The 18835-nt window shown below is 39.8% G+C and overlaps 1 protein-coding gene and 1 long non-coding RNA gene across 2 annotated transcripts in view; one reads left to right on the forward strand and one right to left on the reverse strand.

The window, feature by feature from the left end:
- Positions 1–11003, reverse strand: part of GTF2A1 (general transcription factor IIA subunit 1) — a 44859-nt gene extending 33856 nt beyond the window's left edge. The window contains exons 1-2 of the mRNA XM_024567630.4: positions 10512–11003; positions 5892–5993 (exon numbers count right to left, since the gene is read on the reverse strand). Coding sequence (XP_024423398.1) covers positions 5892–5993; positions 10512–10541 — 132 coding nt within the window. The 5' untranslated portion in view covers positions 10542–11003. The remainder of the gene's footprint in view (positions 1–5891; positions 5994–10511) is intronic.
- Positions 9090–18835, forward strand: part of LOC139441050 (uncharacterized) — a 32073-nt gene continuing 22327 nt past the window's right edge. Inside the window, exon 1 of the long non-coding RNA XR_011651452.1 lies at positions 9090–9599. This is a non-coding gene — a long non-coding RNA (uncharacterized lncRNA). The remainder of the gene's footprint in view (positions 9600–18835) is intronic.

The raw sequence follows: 18835 nt of genomic DNA on the forward strand, positions 1-18835 counted from the left end.
AGAAAATGCAACATTCCTGGCTCTAACCTACTAAATGCCAAAGGTGTCCTGCTGTCTCCTTTTTACAGAAGAAAGAACCCATGGAACACCAAGTTATGTGAGTTATCCAACATCGCCAATAGCACGCAAAACTGGGATACAATTCAGGCAGCCTGACTCCACTGTTTGCTGTCAGGGCTGGAGTTGGAGAGTGAAGAATGAAGGTCCTTTAAATCTTGTATCCTAAGCATCTCTCCCTTGCCTCACCCTAATCCCAACTCTGGTTCAAGTCTCTGATCTCTAAATTGTACTGCTGCTATCAGGACAGGTCTAGTCACAATCTGGTACCTTTCTCTTTACTGAGAAGTATTGCATATGTCATCTGGTGACAAAAGACCTAAGTTCAACTTTCTATGACTTGCTAAATGACCCTGTCAAAGCATATTCTCTCTGAGTCTGTTTTTTGACCTATTAAAATGTGATTAGATCTACTGCTTCCTGGCAGTATGCTTGGCTAGAAATTCTGAAGGATTCTCCTAATTTCACAAAACATGTAGCTCATGGATAAAACGTAAGAGAACTCCATTTCTTGACTCCTTAGAAATGATGTTTGGGAACAGAGCTTTCCCCAAAGGCAAATGAAGCGCAATAATAGATTATTCAATCTACGGTCCAAGGACTTATATATAACTGGAGTATATTTAGAATAGTGGTTCTCCGTCAGGGGTCGTTTTGCCCCCCAGGGACACTGGGCAATGTCTGGAGACATTTTTGGTTGTCAGAACTGAGGGGTGCTACTGGCATCTAGTGGACAGAGGCCAGCTGCGCTGCTAACATCCTACAACAAACAGGACAGCCCTCTCCAATAAAGAATTAACAGGTCCAAATCGTCCTTATCTAGGCAGATAAACTGAGTTTCAGATTTGTCTTCAACTGAGGAAACCCTCTCACTTTGTTCTACTGAGAAAAAAGGCTATCTATATTTTATATCTCCTACAGTGACTGCTGTTTACGTATGGGTAGGTCTGACAGTCTAGAAATCAGGATGATTTTATAATTCACTTTAAACGGGATTTCTAGACTATCGCTCCCACCCCCAGTCACTCACCAATCCAAAGCACAATTTACATTCAAATAAAGATTTACTGCAGATGTAGACTATACTTTATGTCTTTTCTATCTCCCATGCTTCACACATTAAAGTAGGGACAGTGTTTCAAGAGATAATGTCAAGAATGAGGTTGAATTTTTTAATTTCCTCCCTTCCTGCATTATCTACATAAACTTCAAATTACATGTACTCTCATTGCTCATTTTACTTCATAATCTAACTCACCACTGTATCCTTCAAAGCCATATGGAAGCTTTTGATGAGTTCGTGAAATGGCCAAAAAGGACAAAGGGGCTAGGGCTAACAACAAAGTCCTTTATAAACCATAAAATATGAAGTTAATGTTAGTTTTTATTAGCAAGAATGTCTAAACCTGCAGGGTCCAGTACAGTAGCCACTAACCACACATAGCAATTTAAATTGAAATTAATTATAATTAAATGAAAATTCACTTTAGTTCCACTAATCATATTTCAAGGGCTTAAATAGCCACACATGGCTAATAGCCACCATAATGGAGAGCACAAATATAGAACATTTCCATCACCACAGAAAGTTCTAATAATGTTGTCAAAATATTAAAACTAGACCTTCTTACACCACACACAAGAATAAATTCAAAATGGATCAAAGACTTAAAATGTTAGACCTAAAGTCAAAAATCCTAGAAAACATAGGCAGCAAAATCTCAGACATTACTCATGGCAATATTTTATTGGATATATCGCCTCAGGCAAAGGAAACAAAAGAAAAAAATAAACAAATGGGACTATATCAAACTAAAAAGTTTCTGCACAGCAAAGAAAATCATCAACAAAATAAAAAGACAACCCACAGAATAGGAGAACATATTCACCTATACATCTCCTAAGGAGTTAATATACAAAATTTATAAAGAACTTACAAAACACACCAAAATAGCCACCCAATTACAAAATGGGTAAAAAACCAGAATAGAACATCTCCAAAGAGGACACAGAGATGGCCAATAGACATATGAGGAGATGCTTAACGCCACTCATCATCAGAGAAATGTAAATTAAAACAACAATGAGATACCATCTCACACTTGTCAGAATGACTATCATCAATAAATCAACAAACAAATGCTGGCCAGGATGTGGAGAAGGGGGAACCCTTTCGCACTGTTGGTGGGAACGCAGACTGATGCAGCCACTGTAGAAAGCAGTATGGAGATACTCAGAAAATGAAAACTAAATATGCCCATTGACCCAGTGATCCCACTTCTGGGAATACACCCGAAGGAACCCAAAACACTAATTTGAAAGAACATAAGCATCCCTATCTATCTTCACTGCAGTGTGACTTACAACCTCCAAGATACGGAAGCAGCCCAAGCGTCCATCAGTAGATGAGTGAATAAAACAACTTGGGGCATTTACACAATGGAATACCATTTGACGGTAAAAAGGAAGAAAATTTTACCCTTTACACAGCATGGATGAACCTGGAGAACATTATGCTAAGTGAAATAAGCCAGTCAGAGAAAGACAAACACCACATGATTTCACTCACATGTGGAATCTAATGAACAAACCCAACTAACAAGGAAAACAGGGACAGACTCATACATGGGAGAGCAGGATGACAGCTTGTGGGGGTGGGAGCAGTTACAGAGCAGAGGAATGGAGCAAAAATGAAAAAGGACTAATGGACACATACAGCAATGCAGAGAATGCTGTGGAGGAGGGGGATGTAAGGGGACTAAAAGGCAATGGAAAAAAATACAATTAAGACTAAATTAAAAAAAAAAAAAAAAACTAGGACACATTCTGGAAATTCTAATGAGATCCTGAAGAATTTAGTGCAGAGAATTAAAATAACAACTCATTTTAGTCTAACAGTTTTATTTTTAATCCACTTACAACCCAGAATAGAAAAGTTGCCCCATTTAAAAAACAGCAAAAATATTAATCTACTTTGTTGAGTTAGATTCTGGAATCACATTTGTTATTAAACAATTGAATCAAATATTTACTGAATGTCAATCACATATGCCAGGCACTGTGGTAGAAGCTGGAGATTCAAAGTAGAGAAAGTCACACCTTGTGTTATTAAAATAAAACTAACCATTAAACAAAAAATCAGCACATAACCTACAAAATATATGTAATTATTTGTATATTACATACTACATATTGTTTGTGTATATATATATCTGTATATACACACATACATATTTTTAAAGTCAGATGTAATAAAAAATGCAGGTGGAGCTATTTTGTCTCAAACACAGCTCATTCCCTTTGGAGAAAATGCCTCGATTCCATTGGAACCAGTAGGAAAAATCAATTCCCCAGACTTGGTGAAAAGTAAGAATAGACAACAAACAATCTGGACTGGCCACTAGTTTGACCTGGGGTAAATTAAAAGTCTTTGGAATTGATTTTTCTACACCTAAAAGTGATATACCTTCTACATAAGGTCACAAACAAGGACAACTTCAAAAACTGTAGAGTAGTAACATAAATTGTAAAATATTCACTCCATGTAACACGAAGGAGTCTAATTAAGGTTATTCTCTTCTTACTCATTTCCCCGAGATACTTTCTGTTATTGGAGCAGTTTCTAGTGTTCTTCTTCCAAATTATATCTCAAAGTTGGCATTCTTTTACATTTTTAGATCCCTACTCTTCAGTTTCAACAACCACTACATTTCTCTCAAGATAAATTTATCTTCATCTCACTTAAACCTATATATTTTTATTTTTCTTTCTACACATGGGCAGGTTCTTATTGAAAACTACAGAAATTGCCCAGAATAAGTTGCCTAAGCGCTCTATCACATATTTCATCACCACAATAAAGGTGAAATTTGCTTACAAGATTCTAAATTACAGCCTCCACATTTCCACTGAATGTATAAATAAGATGACAACAAAGGTTCCTTAGCATTCATTAACTGTGATAACTTTGTACATAGCCCTAAATGAGCCCAATGCCCAATTTCTAAGCCAGCAGTTTTAAAATGTTTTGGTCTCAGGATTCTTATCACTTCAAAAATTAGTGAAGACCTCAAAGAACTTTTATAAAATTGTAACTAAGATCTTTATTTATTTTTATTTTTTTTAGAATTTTATTTATCTTTAAAGAGAGGGGAAAGGAGGTGGGGAAGGGCAGGAGAAACATCATTGTGTGCTTGCCTCTCACATACCCCCAACTGGGGACGTGGCTCACAACCCAGGCATGTTCCTTGACTAGGAATCGAACTGGTTACCTTTCCGTTGACAGGCTGGCATTTAATCCACTAAGCCACACCAGCCAGGGCTATAACTAAGATTTTTGTTTTAAAGTTTACTAATTCATTTAAAAATAATGTAGCCATTACATGTTGACATAAATAATATATTTTTAATGAAAATAACCATATGTGCCAAATAAAATTTAGTGAAAAATGGCTTAAAAGAAAATAGCTGGAGTCTCATGTCTGTTTCTGCATTCACTTGGTCATTTTGGTTACCATATATAAAGAAAAAAATCTGCCTTTCCACAGCTAAGTAATTGGGAAAGGAGAAAGTATATAAGTGATGGTTTATTAAAAGTTAGCTGCAATATAGAATCTGAAACCATATACCAATGAACTTGACATACTTTTTGATTAAAATCCATTAGTTTATCTTTTACTATGAAGAGATTCTGCAATATCATGACTTGGTCATTTGGAAATATGAATTCAGTGAATTATGTAGATATTCCCAATGTTAAAACATTTTGTTACAGAATATCAAACACTTGCATTTTTTACTCATCATGACCCATATTAAATATCTTTTTAATATTCAGTACATGAAAATGGAGAGCATCCATAAATAGCCTACTGCATACGGAATAGTTATCTCAAGGAAAAGCACATGTGCATTTGACCTGAGAGTTGAACTGATCACTTTTTTCACAGAACACCACTTTTACTGAAAATATGACAAAGCTATAAGACTTGGACTTGGGCATTTGGTCAACCTCAAGGACCCCTGAAAGAGCTGGTGGGGAAACCCAAGGAGTCCACAGGCCATACATTTAGGACCACTGTCCTGAGCAATAAGGTAAAAATATTCCATAATTTATGAGTCACTACACCACCAAAAAAACAAAAATGCTAAATAAAAATATCTAAATATTTCTACTTAAATTCAAAGAAGTCCAAAAGACAGGAAACTAGCTCCCAAAGTAAAATATATGATAAACTTTATTATTTGGCCAATATAAGAATCAGATTCAAGAACTTAATAATCTTTTTTAGAATATAGTACACTAGCCCTGGCTGGTGTATTTCAGTGGATTGAGCGCTGATCTGAGAACCAAAGGGTTGCTGGTTCAATTCCCCATTGGGGCATATGACTGGGTTGGGGGTATGAGAGGCAACCAATTGACGTTTCTGTCTCCCTCTGTATGCATAAATACATAAATGTGCACTAAGACCATTAAAAAATAAAACAGATATGTCAAATAATTAGACCATAAATGTAGAATATTAATATCCATCAGTAACAGCTAATGCTATTGCCAGTCACTGTGCTAAGCTTTATATATGGTTATTACATTTAACCCTCAAAGCAAACCTGTAGGATAAGTACTACTAATGTCCATCTCACAGATAAGGAAACTGAAATATAGATAGTTTGCCTCAGATCAGAAGGAGGATGGTAGAGTTAGGATTTAAAACCAGCACCATTCACTTAACTATAGTCTACCTGCAACAAAGTCCAACGTCCATCTATGGAAAAATGATGGATTTATCTCTGGCTATAGAGAATATTTTTAAAAAGGAAGAGAGTAAACTCACAGTTTTTAGTTCCATCAGAACTTGCTCATCAACTCCATCATCCAAAAAGATGTCTCTCACATCATTAATAACATCTTCAATCACAGATCTGTATAATTTAGGCTTTAAATGAAAAATAAAAGACTGTTGGAAAAGATTATTTTTCACACATTAAAATGTGTAACACACTTTCACAAATTCAATGTAATACAATAGTAATTTTTCCAACTATCTACACCTTATTTTAGAAGATACAAAGATACGGCCATCCTAGAAATATCATTTGCCTTAGTTAAACTGAATTATCTGATGACTGCCTATTTTGATTAAATTTTTAAGACTATTTAATGCAATTCATATACACAGAAGGTTCTTGTTCATACAAGGACATACGACTTCCAGTTGCAATTCCCTATGTTGTTGAAGTCAAAGCATCTAACGTTATCCAAAGTTTTATGGGGTCCTATGTTTGGTTCCTATTACTCCTTACTTGGTTTGACCCCATTTTATCTCATAACCTTGTTACCAAGCCTTAGACTTTAGAGAACCTTATATACTGCAGTCATCTGCCTGGATATAATCTGAACCCAATGACTATTCAAAGTTTAAAATCACCTAACTTCTATTTGTTACCCAGTCTTTACTTGTAAGATTATTCCATTAAACTGTTCTTATACCCACAATAACAGGCCTCCAAATCCTAGAGGAACAAGGCACACTGATGTCATTCCCAAAATTTCTCTCATTCTACGGCTGCTCAGTTGATGCTATGGAACAGAATCATGAATAACCCTGATCTTTAGTTTTTAAATTACTATTGTTACTATTTTATTGTTGGTATTGGAGGGAGAAACTGGATTCTAGAAGGTTGCCAGAAGGCTAAAATGAGAATAATGTGAACACTTTCAAAAGCATAATGTACAGCAGACCCCCTTACCCACTGGGATATGATCCAAGATCCCCAGTGAATGCCTAAGATTGTGAACAATACTTAATCCTACATGTACTGTGTTTTCTCCTGCACATACATACCTATGATGAAGTTTAATATACACCATATTTTGCCATGTATAATGTGCTCCTGTGTATAATCCACACCCACATTTTTGTGCGTATTATACACAGGATTATTGTGCCCATGTTATGTAATTGTTATACCCATGTATATATAATGTGCATCCTTATTTTTCCCTCAAAAATTTGGGCAAAAAGTGCACATTATACACAGCAAAATATGGTGAATTAGGGGAAAAGATTAACAGCTAATAATAAAATAACAAAATTACAATATACTATAATGAAACATGTGAACGTGACCTCTCCCCCCCCTGAAATTTTGAAAAATTTCACCCACAAATTTGATGCCTTTCCCATCTTCACTAAGTACTCACCACACACTGTGGCAGTAACTTTTGCAGTTTGAGGTGCAACAGCAAAACTAGCGCAAATTTCTTTTTCCTTCTCCCTAATTTCAGGAAGATTCATTCTTACCACAGGTCTTAGCAACCTCGGCATACAATATTTTTTCTAATTAAGTTGAGGACTTTCACCTTTTCCCTGAAGGAAGCACTTTGCAGCTTCCCTTTGGTGTATCAAAGCTGCCCGCAGCACTCCTCTCTCGCTTTACGGCCATCAGTAAAATAAGGGTAACTTAAACACAAGCACTTCGATACTGGGCCAGTCAATAATGGGAGGGTAGTGTACACAGCATGGACACTGGACAATGGAATGATGCGTATCTCTGGCAGGGCAGAGTGGTGGGAGACTTCAACCTTATTATTTCTAAAATTTTCCAATTAATTGTTTTGAACTAGATTGACCACTGGTAACTGAAGTCAGCAGATGGAGGAAGTGGAAGCTGGGTGGGAGAACTCCTATTATTTTTTTAAAAACCAAATGTTGGAAAACAGAAAAATTTGCTCACATCCTAATTTGAACATGTTAGACAAAAGGAAGTTTGCATGTCAAAGTGATAAAACTAAAGCTGCCTCATTATAAATCCTATTCATTATCACGCAGTTAAGGATAATAGCCTTTTTTTAATGCTTTGTCATTACTTGTGTCTGTACCTTGCTTAAGGTAAAAGTTACTAGCTACCCAATAAAACCAATGGTTTGCTCTTGTAAGCAAACCTGAAACAGAAATAAATGTTTTATTAGCATCGCTATCAGCAGTACTCTTACCACAAGGGCATCCTCTAAAAAAATGTGTCCCTGCCTAGCCAAAAATACAAGTTTCTCCATACAACTTACCTCAACCATTTAAAACTACTTGTTCCTTTTCATTACAACCAGAAAAACAATTCATATCCATATCTGTGTTCTCACCTTTGCTGTTCCACTTACTAACTTGCTTTATTTTGCCAAATCTGCAACTGTGAACTTTCAATTGTTCATGTATAAACTGCACCTCTACAGTGCCTCCCTAGTTAACATTCTGATTCTTTACAAAAGAAAAGTGTATCTGACTATGAGTACCACCTTATCTATAGCTATATAAATACTAAATTACAAAATTACATTTATGACGTAATTACTCAAGAGGTACCCCAACTTGACCACTCAGTAGATTAATAAGCACTATAGTTGAAGGGGGAATGTGTATTCTTCATGAAGCATATGCATAAAGAGTAATTCAGCAGAATTGTTCCTAAGTTGAAAAGCCCTCAAAATACTTATGTTTTTAAAAGTATGTGGGTACGTTGGCACTATTTGAAATAAGTAATTTCCAAATTAGTATTTAAAATGCTAAACTTCACTTGAGCCAAAGTTTCTGCATTTTATGAAATACAAAGTAATTGAGGATGTTTGTCCTGGTTTTCAACACAGATATTCCAAGCTTAAAGGGCCATAGTGCATTATCTAATGATCAATTCGAGGGTCCCTCTCACAAGTGTTGGTTCCCTGGTGCAACATTAGAAAACAAACTAGATTATTTTTATGCAGATTATATTAATATCCGATGCAATGAAAATCACAATCTACTCAGAATTTTAACTTCTTAAAATCCAGTTTGTATAAGGCCTCCTCACTAATTCACAATTTCTCTATACATAAATGGACATTTATGTACAGAGATCCTACGTTGAAGCTTTAGCACAATCTAGTTGAAAAGTTCAGGTCTTCGTTATTACAGAAAAGCATAATGAAATACTAGAAGTTATATTTATAATGTATTTCCTGGACACTTGGTTAACAAAATACTATCAAAGTCCTCTCTGCAGCTAACAGTTGTTAATGCCCGACAATAATGCACACATCTTCTAATACAAAGACGATTAAACATATGAGCTAAAAATCTCCTTAAAAAATAAAAATACAAAGAAGGGACAGCAATTCTATTTCCCCCAACAAAGCCAGCAAATCCCAGCTGCTGCATCAAAACAAAAAGTTGGGGCTCTGAACGCAGCCTCCGCTGGGTGCGAAATTACAGTGTAAGCTCTAGAAATAAACTGCGCTTCCACACGCGCCTGCCTCTCGCCTAGGGAGCACGCACCTCCCAGCCCTGCTCTCAGCAGCTCTCACTATTTAAAGCCGGATCTGGTGTTTAAATGGAGAGGCGGTGACGTAGGCCTGAAAAGCACCTTCCCATCCTGGCAGAGTCTATATTAGAGAGCGGCAATGGCTCTATATAAACAGGGCAGCCAAAGGGAGGAGAACCACAAGGCTCAGGGACTGAAAAGCAGGGTAAGCGGCCGCAGCCATGATGGATCGACCCGAGTCGCCAACGGTACGGAGTCGGGCGGCCGCGGGTTTGTCTGCGGCGTTTGGGACCGGGCAAAAACGTGTTTTATTGTCACAATAAAAATAAGAGTGGGATGGACTAGTGATCACATTGCGTTGGTGACTGAAAAGGTTATTTATGTGACTGCTTTTTGCAAACCTACGTGATCGCAAGTAACCAAAAAGGGACAAACAAGGAGAAGTAGGCAAATTTCAAGGCGAAAACGGGGGCACTTTGACCACTGTAGGCTTTTTTTTTGTTTGCTTTGGTGCTTTGCTAGTCGGAGATACGATTGGGGGTTTTGCTTCCCCTTCGCCATTTTACCGATTCGGAAGGAACCGAGATAAGTGCTTTTCAACCTTCGTCCTTTTTTTTTTTTTTTAAACATAAAATGGCCCCAGAAGGCTCCTTAAGCACGATCGCTAGAAACACCCAAAGTAACCCCCAAAGTAGCCATGAGCCTCCCACTGCATTAAAGTGGATCACGGTGGTCTTGGGGAATTCACACAATTCCCCAGGCGCGGTTTTTGTTTTAAGGCTGCTGGGGGGAGACCTTCTCGAGCCAGCGCGGCCGGGCCCACTTCGGGGGGGAAGCGGCGGCTCCCCTCCCGCCCTCCCTACCGGCGGCCGGGGTCTGGGGCCGGGGCCGCGCACTCGCCCCGGCCCAACCGCCCCCCGGCGGCCCCAGGCCCCGCCGACGCCCCCCGCCCTCCCCGCCGCCGCGAGCCCTCGGCGCCCCCCCCGCGCCCGCCGCCCCGGCCCGCTCCGCCTGAGGCAGGAGGCGGGAAGCGGCGGCGGCCGCGCGGGCGGCTGGGGAAGAGTCGAGGCCGGGAGTCGCCACCGTCCCCACCCCCGCCCGGTCCGGCCGTTGCTGCCGCCTGAACGAAGCCCCCGCCGGCCACCGAACCACGTCCTTACCACGGTGTTTGTATTTGCCGAGTTCGCCATTTCCAACACACAACACAAACAAGAGGGGGGCAACCCCGAGAAAACAAGATAAAAACAAAACCAAAAAGAAAAACAAACCCCAAAACGCTGGAGGGTGACCCAAGCAAGCCACCGCAAAATTGGGGGGGAAAATTTTAAAACAAAATCGGATCCTGAAGGAGTAAAGGGGAGCGGTGAGAGGAGGAGGGGGCAGTCCTCCCGAAGCTAAAAACCTCGAGAATCGCCCTTTAAAAAAAAAAAAATGCCACGACCCTTAGGGGGTCGGGGGGGCGTTGCCCGCTCGCCACCCCGCGCCAAAGAGGGAAACCACCACCAGTCGCCGCTCCCCGCACCGCCGCTGCCGCCACCGGCTGCAGCTCCAGCCGTCCGGTTCTCCTGCTTCTTTCCTTTATATAGTGAGCCAACGAGCTGCGCGAGCCGCCGCCGCCGCCGCTGCCGCCGAGAGACAGGGCGGAGGGGGAGGGAGGGGCGGAAAGGGCGGGGGCAGAGGTGGGCGGGGCTGAGCGCGAGACACCGCGAGAGCCGCGTCGTCACGCGCCGTGGAGGGTGCTGGGCGGGCGGAGTCCGGGGTCCGTAGTACTGAAGTCCGACCGTCACCTCCCGCCCAGTCTCGTCATGGCTAGGTAGGCACCCAGGTTGGAGTCTTTGGCAGCTCTTTCGGTTTGAGGAGCTTGCAAACTCCTCCGGGAAAAGCGTGAACTTCGGTGACACTGGAGGTCAAGGCAGCTGGGATCGCCTCCTGCTCGGGGTTTCTGCACCTTCCCGCGCAGGAGGAGCTAGGGAATGTGGAAGAGACGGTAGCGGCTGCCTGCGTGGGAATGGCTGCGGAGGCTAAGTCACGTGGCCCGGCTTCCGGCTTCTGGCGCGCTCGGACTTAGGGCAGAGTTTGAAATGCGGAGTCATCGCCTAGGCTGGGATCTAGGTTTGGACTCAACGCTTCGAGGCGGTCTCGCCTCTCGCCCAATGTGGACTTTTCACTTGCCAAGTTGTGTACGTGTTCCTAAGTGGATGAAAGCTGATTTGGGCCCACTGTTAACACATTCCAGAAGTAATAAACCCTGAAATCGGCTGAGTTGTTTGCCTCGACCAGTACACCTTAAGAAGTCATTGGGTTTAAGTTCCCCCAAGGTCTGGCCCCTACTTTCTCTGATTTCTCTCCATGGTGCAAATGCCAAGAAAACAAACCAAAACACTGACTACTGATTATGACAACACGATAGTTTTTCCTGGTTTTTAAGAACTGCAGAAATTCTATGGCTCCACGTAGCCAGCGTGTAGTGACTAATGTCTGAAATACTCCAACCCACCAACTCACATGGTCTTGCTGCAAGATATCTGGCAGAAAATGTCCATAAATTGGGAGTGAATTTGACCCACTTTGCCCAAGCAAACGTCCCACCTTTATGTCAACATTTCACGCAGAGCGGAATGCTCTGTTTAGAAGGCAGAATTCATAGTACCTAATTTTCTTGTCCTTAGGAATTTTGAAAGACATTGAATGTAGTCTGGGTGAGTGACGGAGTTTATCCTCAAAAGACAAAACAAAACAGTTGTCAAAAGTTCTATGCCCCTGAAACCAGATTTGAAGAATACCAGACATCCTCTTAGAGAGAAGAGCAGATGTAACTTGCTAGGGCATGAAGGAAGAGATTCGAGGAAGCAGAGGCCAGTAATACTCAAAATGAGAAGTTGTGGATAGGTTTATGAATAGGTATAGAGAATATCTGTTAACCTTGAGATTTAACACCATCCGAGCCTCCATTGAACTCTTTTAACACTCAGTTGCTTTTCAGTTCCCTGCACAGCAGCCTCTTTGAGGGCACTTCTTAAAAATACACAGGAAAACATAGTATTCTTGATACACAAAATTATGATTCTATTCAATATTTAACTGACCATCAGCCTGTAAAGTTATGTCATTCCTGGTCAATTTCACTGCAGTATTTTAAGAGGACTTCGTGTTGTCTCCTTATATATATGCTACCGTTTTCAGAATCCCTCACCTTCCACTTTGTTGTCTTCCCTACCACTTGGTATCAACTAAATGATCAAGGTTTTTTTTGCCATGAGTTACGATTAAGACCACTGCAGACAGAACATGGGAAGAATCTATGAGGTTTACTGTCCACAGAATTATTCATGGAGGGATTGATTACACAAGTACGCTTTGATTGGGTCTGACCTAAGAAATAATGGAATATAATTATTGGATTAAAAAAGTAGAAAACCCAGCCCTGACCTGCGTGGGGCTGAGTGGGTTGAGTGTCCTGAAAACCAGAGGCAACCGATCGAACTTCCTTTCTTCCCCTCTCTCTAAAAATAAATAAGTAAATCTTTTTTTTTAAAAAAGCGGAAAATCCAGTCCTGGCCTCCTGGAGACCTTTGGACTACCTGGGGGTCCTGTCTGAGTCCTCCTGGCTCTTTACACACTATAAACTGCAATGTTGCTTAAGTACTGTACTTGGTCAATATTTTCTCATATCTTCCCTAGTGTGCCCGGCATCTAAGTAACCATCATGGATTCCATTCCAATTCATTGTTTTTCAGTCCTCATTTTGCTATAATATACCTTCAATCAAAATATGTGTGCCAGCCAATTTAGTTTCAGAAAGAGACATTCTCTGATCTTTCACCAAAATAGTGGGTCTGCATAATTTGGAGCCTACAGCCCCTTATTTCAGAAAACTGAAAATTGGTAAACAGAAAACTCCCATGTAGGACTGGATTTAGCATCGTATTTAAATTATTTTTATCCGAATTTTCTCTTCTTTCTGCCCAGAAGCTTGACGAACTCTTCTAAGTTTAGCAATTCCGTGGACTATACGAAACATTTATACCGGATTTCCTTCGTGAATTCATGCTTTGTAACAGCTATATACTTAAAGAGATAAATACATAATAGTGCACTTTCTTTGTGATGAATCCCTTTTTTTAACTTCAAAATGTTTTCATTTGGCAGATAAAAAGTTACTTCTATCTTTTAATATTAATATTCTGCCTAAACACTGGGTAACTGCCAAACAAAAGAAGGGGAAAAATTAATGCATAAATTTTAATACACTGTAAACAAACACCAAACCTTACATGTCCAGACATTTAAATGCTTTACTGTCCAAATGACTTTTTAAACAGCAGTGCTAAGAAAGAAGAAAACCTACCCGCAGATGTGAAGGCATTTTCTCTGTGGAAGGATAAGATCTACTTCTGAGGCAGCTTTGAGAATATTTTAGGTTTTGTTTTGTGGGGTTTTTCTGTTTTCTTTTTTTAACCTAAAAGTTTCTCCAGGTTTTTTTTTGTTTTGTGGGTTTTTTTTTTTTTAATGAAAGAGGAGCTGAATTTTGTATCTCTTTTTGAGTCATAACCCATGTTTCAGTGATAATGCTCCCCAAGGGCTGCTTTTGACCCCTTTGTATAACCAACATTGAGGATTTGAGGGGTGGAGGGTTGAAAAACAAGGAGAGGATATGACTGCCTAGTGATTTTTTTGTTATTAAATTTAACACCTCCCCACCCCCCAAGAAAAGCAAATCTAAAAGTCTGCTCATGGAAATTAGCTTCAACTAAAATCTCCTTATATAATTTCCCTTCAGCTTCCATATTCTTAAATACTAATAAATAATAAAGCTAATTATTTGGCATATTTAGGTATCATTCACCCTTTATACACTCAGAAGTATTAGGCATTTTTGGAAGATACAATAGTAAAGAGGAAAGATCTTATGTCTCAACCTTATCCTGGTGGAAATTCCTATTGTAAAGCAGTAGTGCATAATTACAACATTTATTCAAGATATTAAAAGCACTGATGTATTTTACTCCTACCCCCCAAAAAATTATACTACATTCATACTTCACCTAGTTGTAGATCTTTACCAAAAAAAAAAAAATCCCACATTGATTTCTACATGCAACAATTTTTGATGCATTGTATAAGAATAAATTACTTCTAAGATTTTTTAAAATGTTCACTTCCTCCCATCTAACATAATTTGAAATTGCTCTTCCATGTCTTAAAACAGCAACTAACTTGCAATTATTTTCTGTATACCAAAATGTAAGCCAGTTTCTGGTGGTTTAGCAAAAATAAATCACCTTAAAGTTCAGAGTCTTTGTGGAATAAAGCTTGACTCTAACATTGCTCTGCTGTGTGACCTGCAGTAACTAAACCTCTGTGTGTTGATAAGATAGAATAAAAACCACTACATATGATTGTTGGGAAGATCAAAGTTACTAAAAAGTGCTTTAATTTGGTGGATGTTTTTATTATTTATGGTAAATATACAATAGCTACATCAACATCATCAAAACAGGGGAAAGGTCTTTCAAACTCATTTTGTAGAACACTATAATTAGATTTTAATAATGATGCCAATGGTCAGTGATTTATTTATCCACAAAAAGTTCCAAAGTTTGATACCTCAAGTGGTAAGTACACCACTTTTGTATATACATGTAATAGTTATATGCTGTCAAGAGATAAGACTTAAGCTGAATGCTGATTTATCAGTTGGAATTCAACCACTTATCAACTTGCTTAGTTACACATGTGACCAATTATATTTAGCAAAATCACCTATGAATTTAGCCATTGACTCAGCAATACCACTTTTAGGACTCTGTCCCACAGATACAGTGGCAAAAATATGAACAGATTTATGCTCCAGGACTATTCATGGTGGGACTAATTGTAACTAAAATAATAGAAATATCCCCCACATGTGCATGTAAGGAGACTGGCTGAGTAAAATATGGTATTTGCAAACAGTGGAGTTCTGTGCAACTGTAACAAGGAGTGAGAGATACCTGTATAGACCACTAGTGAATGATCTCCACAATACAGTGTTAAGTGAAAAAAAACAAAATAGAAAAATTGTTATTTGCATTGTAGTTAATAAAAAGGGGAACAATAAAAATGTGTACACATACCCTTGCTTACATATTTTTTTAAAAAAGGAAAGATAAAACAAAAAAGCAAGCTAAATATAACCAGAGACATTGAAATTAAGAACAATCTGGCAGTAACCAGCGGAGAGGGGGGAGGGGATTATTGGGGGGGAGGGGGGACTATAAAGGACACGTGGACAAAACCAAGAGGGGGGTGGAAGCAATATCTGGGCTGAAATAATTTTAGGACTGTATAAACATAACTACTTCTTAACTGTTAAGAAGTTGAAACTACAGTCAGCCCTTTGAAGATGAGTTTGACATCCCTGTCCTAGAGCTATTGTAACAAAGTGCCACAAACTGGGTGACTTAAAACAACTGAAAAGTACTTTCTCACAGTCCTGGAAGCCAGAAGTCTGAAATCAAGGTGTCAACAGGGCCGTGCTCTGTCTGACTCTCTGGACTGAATTCTTCCTTGCCTCTTCCCAGCTGCTGCTGGCGGCCAGCAATCTTTGGCTTTCCTTGGCTTGTGGTGGTATTACATCGACCTCTGCCTCCATCTTTACATGGCATTCTCCATGTGTCTTTACATGGATTTCCCTCTGTGCATACCTGTCTCTGTGTCCAAATCTCCCATTTTTATAAAGGTATCAGTCATAATGGATTCAGGCTTACCGTGACAATCTCATTTTAAATAGATTGCCTCTATAAAGACCGTATTTCCAAATAAAGTCATTTTTCTATAGGACATGCTAAGGACTTTAACACGTCTTTTTAGGAAGACACAATTCAACCCATAACAGAAGGTATCAAAGACTACTAGAATCACATCAAAAGAATTTAGAAGCCCACATGAAGAAGGTCCTACTTGTCAAAAGGGAGACACTTTTGAATATCAATAGGATAGTACTTGCAGCAAGTTGAACCACATGAAATATTTAAATCTATTCATTGATAATGCTGCTAAAAAACAAAAGATGAAAATTCTAATTGGTCACCATTGGAGGACGCTAAGGAAACAACTCATTACTTTGAAGATTGGTAAATAAAGAAAAATAATCAAGCACTTATTCTGCCTTTCTTACATGAACTGTACCATCAAGTACCAAATAGTAGATGTACTAAGTTAAATGATGGCCCCCAAAAGATATGTCCCTGTCCTAATCCCCAGAACCTGTGAATATTACCTTATTTGGGGAAAGGGTCTTTGGTAGTGTAATTAAGTTAAGAATTTTGTGATGAGCTCATCCTGGAATATACACTGGTAGGCCCTAAATCCCATGACAAGTTATATTTATACGGGAGACACAGAGGTGAACAAACAGAAGAGGAAGAAGAAATGTACCTTAGCGTGGTAGAAATCACATCGGGCGATGCAGACACTAGGAGTGCCAGCAGCCACCCCAGAAAGAGGCAAAGAACTGATTCTCCCCTAGAGCGTGTGAGAGGATAAATTTCTGTTGTTTTTAAGTCCTGACCTTTGTGGTTATTTATTATGATGTCCTCAGGGAACTAATACAGTTGATGAGATAAAGTTTCTCTTTGAAAAAGTACGGCAGCTAATAAGTGAATAAGGAATGAAAGGTTACCACCCTTTTGCAACCTCTAGTGAATTAAGAGATGGAGGCGTTAAGCACTGACATCTGCCAACATCACAGAAAAGGAAACAACCAAATATTATGTGCTTTCTGATAAAGGACGTGCTACCACCCATAAGCTAGTCTTACTCCCGCCCCTACCACCCCAAAATATAAACCCTGAACATGATCAAACTTCTAGATCCAACTAACAACTTATAAAAAATTATACGAGATACAGGGACATGGCAAGCTACATATCAAGAATACAATCAACAAAATCCAGACCCTGGGAAGCTGTAGGACAAAGGATCCAATTTCTTTTTTTAAAAAAATATACTTGATTGATTATATTGTTACAGTTGTCCTGATTTTCCTCTCTTTGCTCCCCTCCACCCAGCATCTGCCACTCCCTCAGGCAATTTCCTTGGCTACTCCCTTTCCTATACTGTAGTTTACATCCCCAAGGCTGTTCTGTAATTACCTATTCATACTTCTTAATCCCCTCACTTCTCACCCATTCTCCCACACCCACCCTCCCATCTCTTATCTTTAACCTTTGGCATTTTAATTCTGATGTGTCCTGGGGTGGGCCTCTTTGCGTCCATGTTTCTTGGGACTGTCTGTCTTGCATGTCAGACAGATGGACTCGCATGTCTATTTCCTTCATTCAGTTAAGGAAGTTTTCTTTCATTATTTTTTCAAGTAGATTTCTGATTTCCTGCTCCTTCTCTTCTTCTTCTGGCACCCCTATGAAGCGAATATTGGATTGCTTAAGGGTGTCCAAGAGGCTGCTTACACTATCCTCATTTTTTTGGATTCTCTTTTCTTCTCATTGTTCTATATGGTTGTTTTTGCTTCTTTATGTTCCAAATTATTGATTTGATCCTCAGCTTCATCCATTCTACTGTTCTTTCCCTGTAAATTGTTCTTTATTTCAGTCAGTGTATCCTTCGTTTACAACTGGATATTTTTTTATTCTATTGAGGTCCTCACTAAGTTCCTTGAGCATACTTATAACCAATGTTTTGAACTCTGCGTCTGATAGATTGCTTATGTCCATTTTTTTTTTCCTGGAGTTTTTATCTGTTCTTCCATTTGGGCTATATTTCTTTGTGTCCTCATTTTGGCAACCTCCCTGTATTTGTTTGTATGTATTTGTAGAGCTTTTTTTGACTCTGTGTCTTGGTAGAGTGGGCTAGTGTAGTAGGTGTCCTGTAGGGTCCAGTAGCACAGCCTTCCCTATCACCCGAGCTAGGTGCTCGAGGTATGCCCTTCATGTAGGCTGAGTACACCCTCCTTTTGTGGTTGAGCTTTGGTTGCTGTTGGCAGATCAATGGGAGGGATTTACCCAGGCCAGTCAGCTGCAAGTATTAACTGTGACCACTTACCACCAACCTCCACCCTCTGTGGAAGATTAGCTATGGTGCTCGACATGGTCTGTAGCTGTCCGCTGAGTGTGCTGGCCCTGGGTTTTCCCAGGTGGTGCAGGCCAAAATCAGCCCCCACTTGTGTTTTGCCCAGGGCCATCCTTCCTGAGTTATAAAGCAATCTGACTGGCTGCTACTTGTGCTGGGCCTGGAGATTTCCAGGCAAAGCAAAGCTGTGAATCTAGGCTGCTAGTTCCAAGCCTGGGGCTCACTTGAGGCCACCTGCTGCTTGTGTGAGAGGATTTAGGAAGTTGTAAAGCATGAGCCGAGACCAGTCATTCATATGGAAGAGCAGGTTGGGTGGGCCTGTACATTGGGTAGGGTGGAGTCTCTGGGGATGTCCAAGATGGGTCAAACAGTGTTAGCCAGGTTGATGGACTCTTCAATACAGCACTAGTCTGAT

Source organism: Desmodus rotundus, chromosome 7 (assembly GCF_022682495.2).
Source record: "Desmodus rotundus isolate HL8 chromosome 7, HLdesRot8A.1, whole genome shotgun sequence".
NCBI classification, from domain to species: Eukaryota; Metazoa; Chordata; class Mammalia; order Chiroptera; family Phyllostomidae; genus Desmodus; species Desmodus rotundus.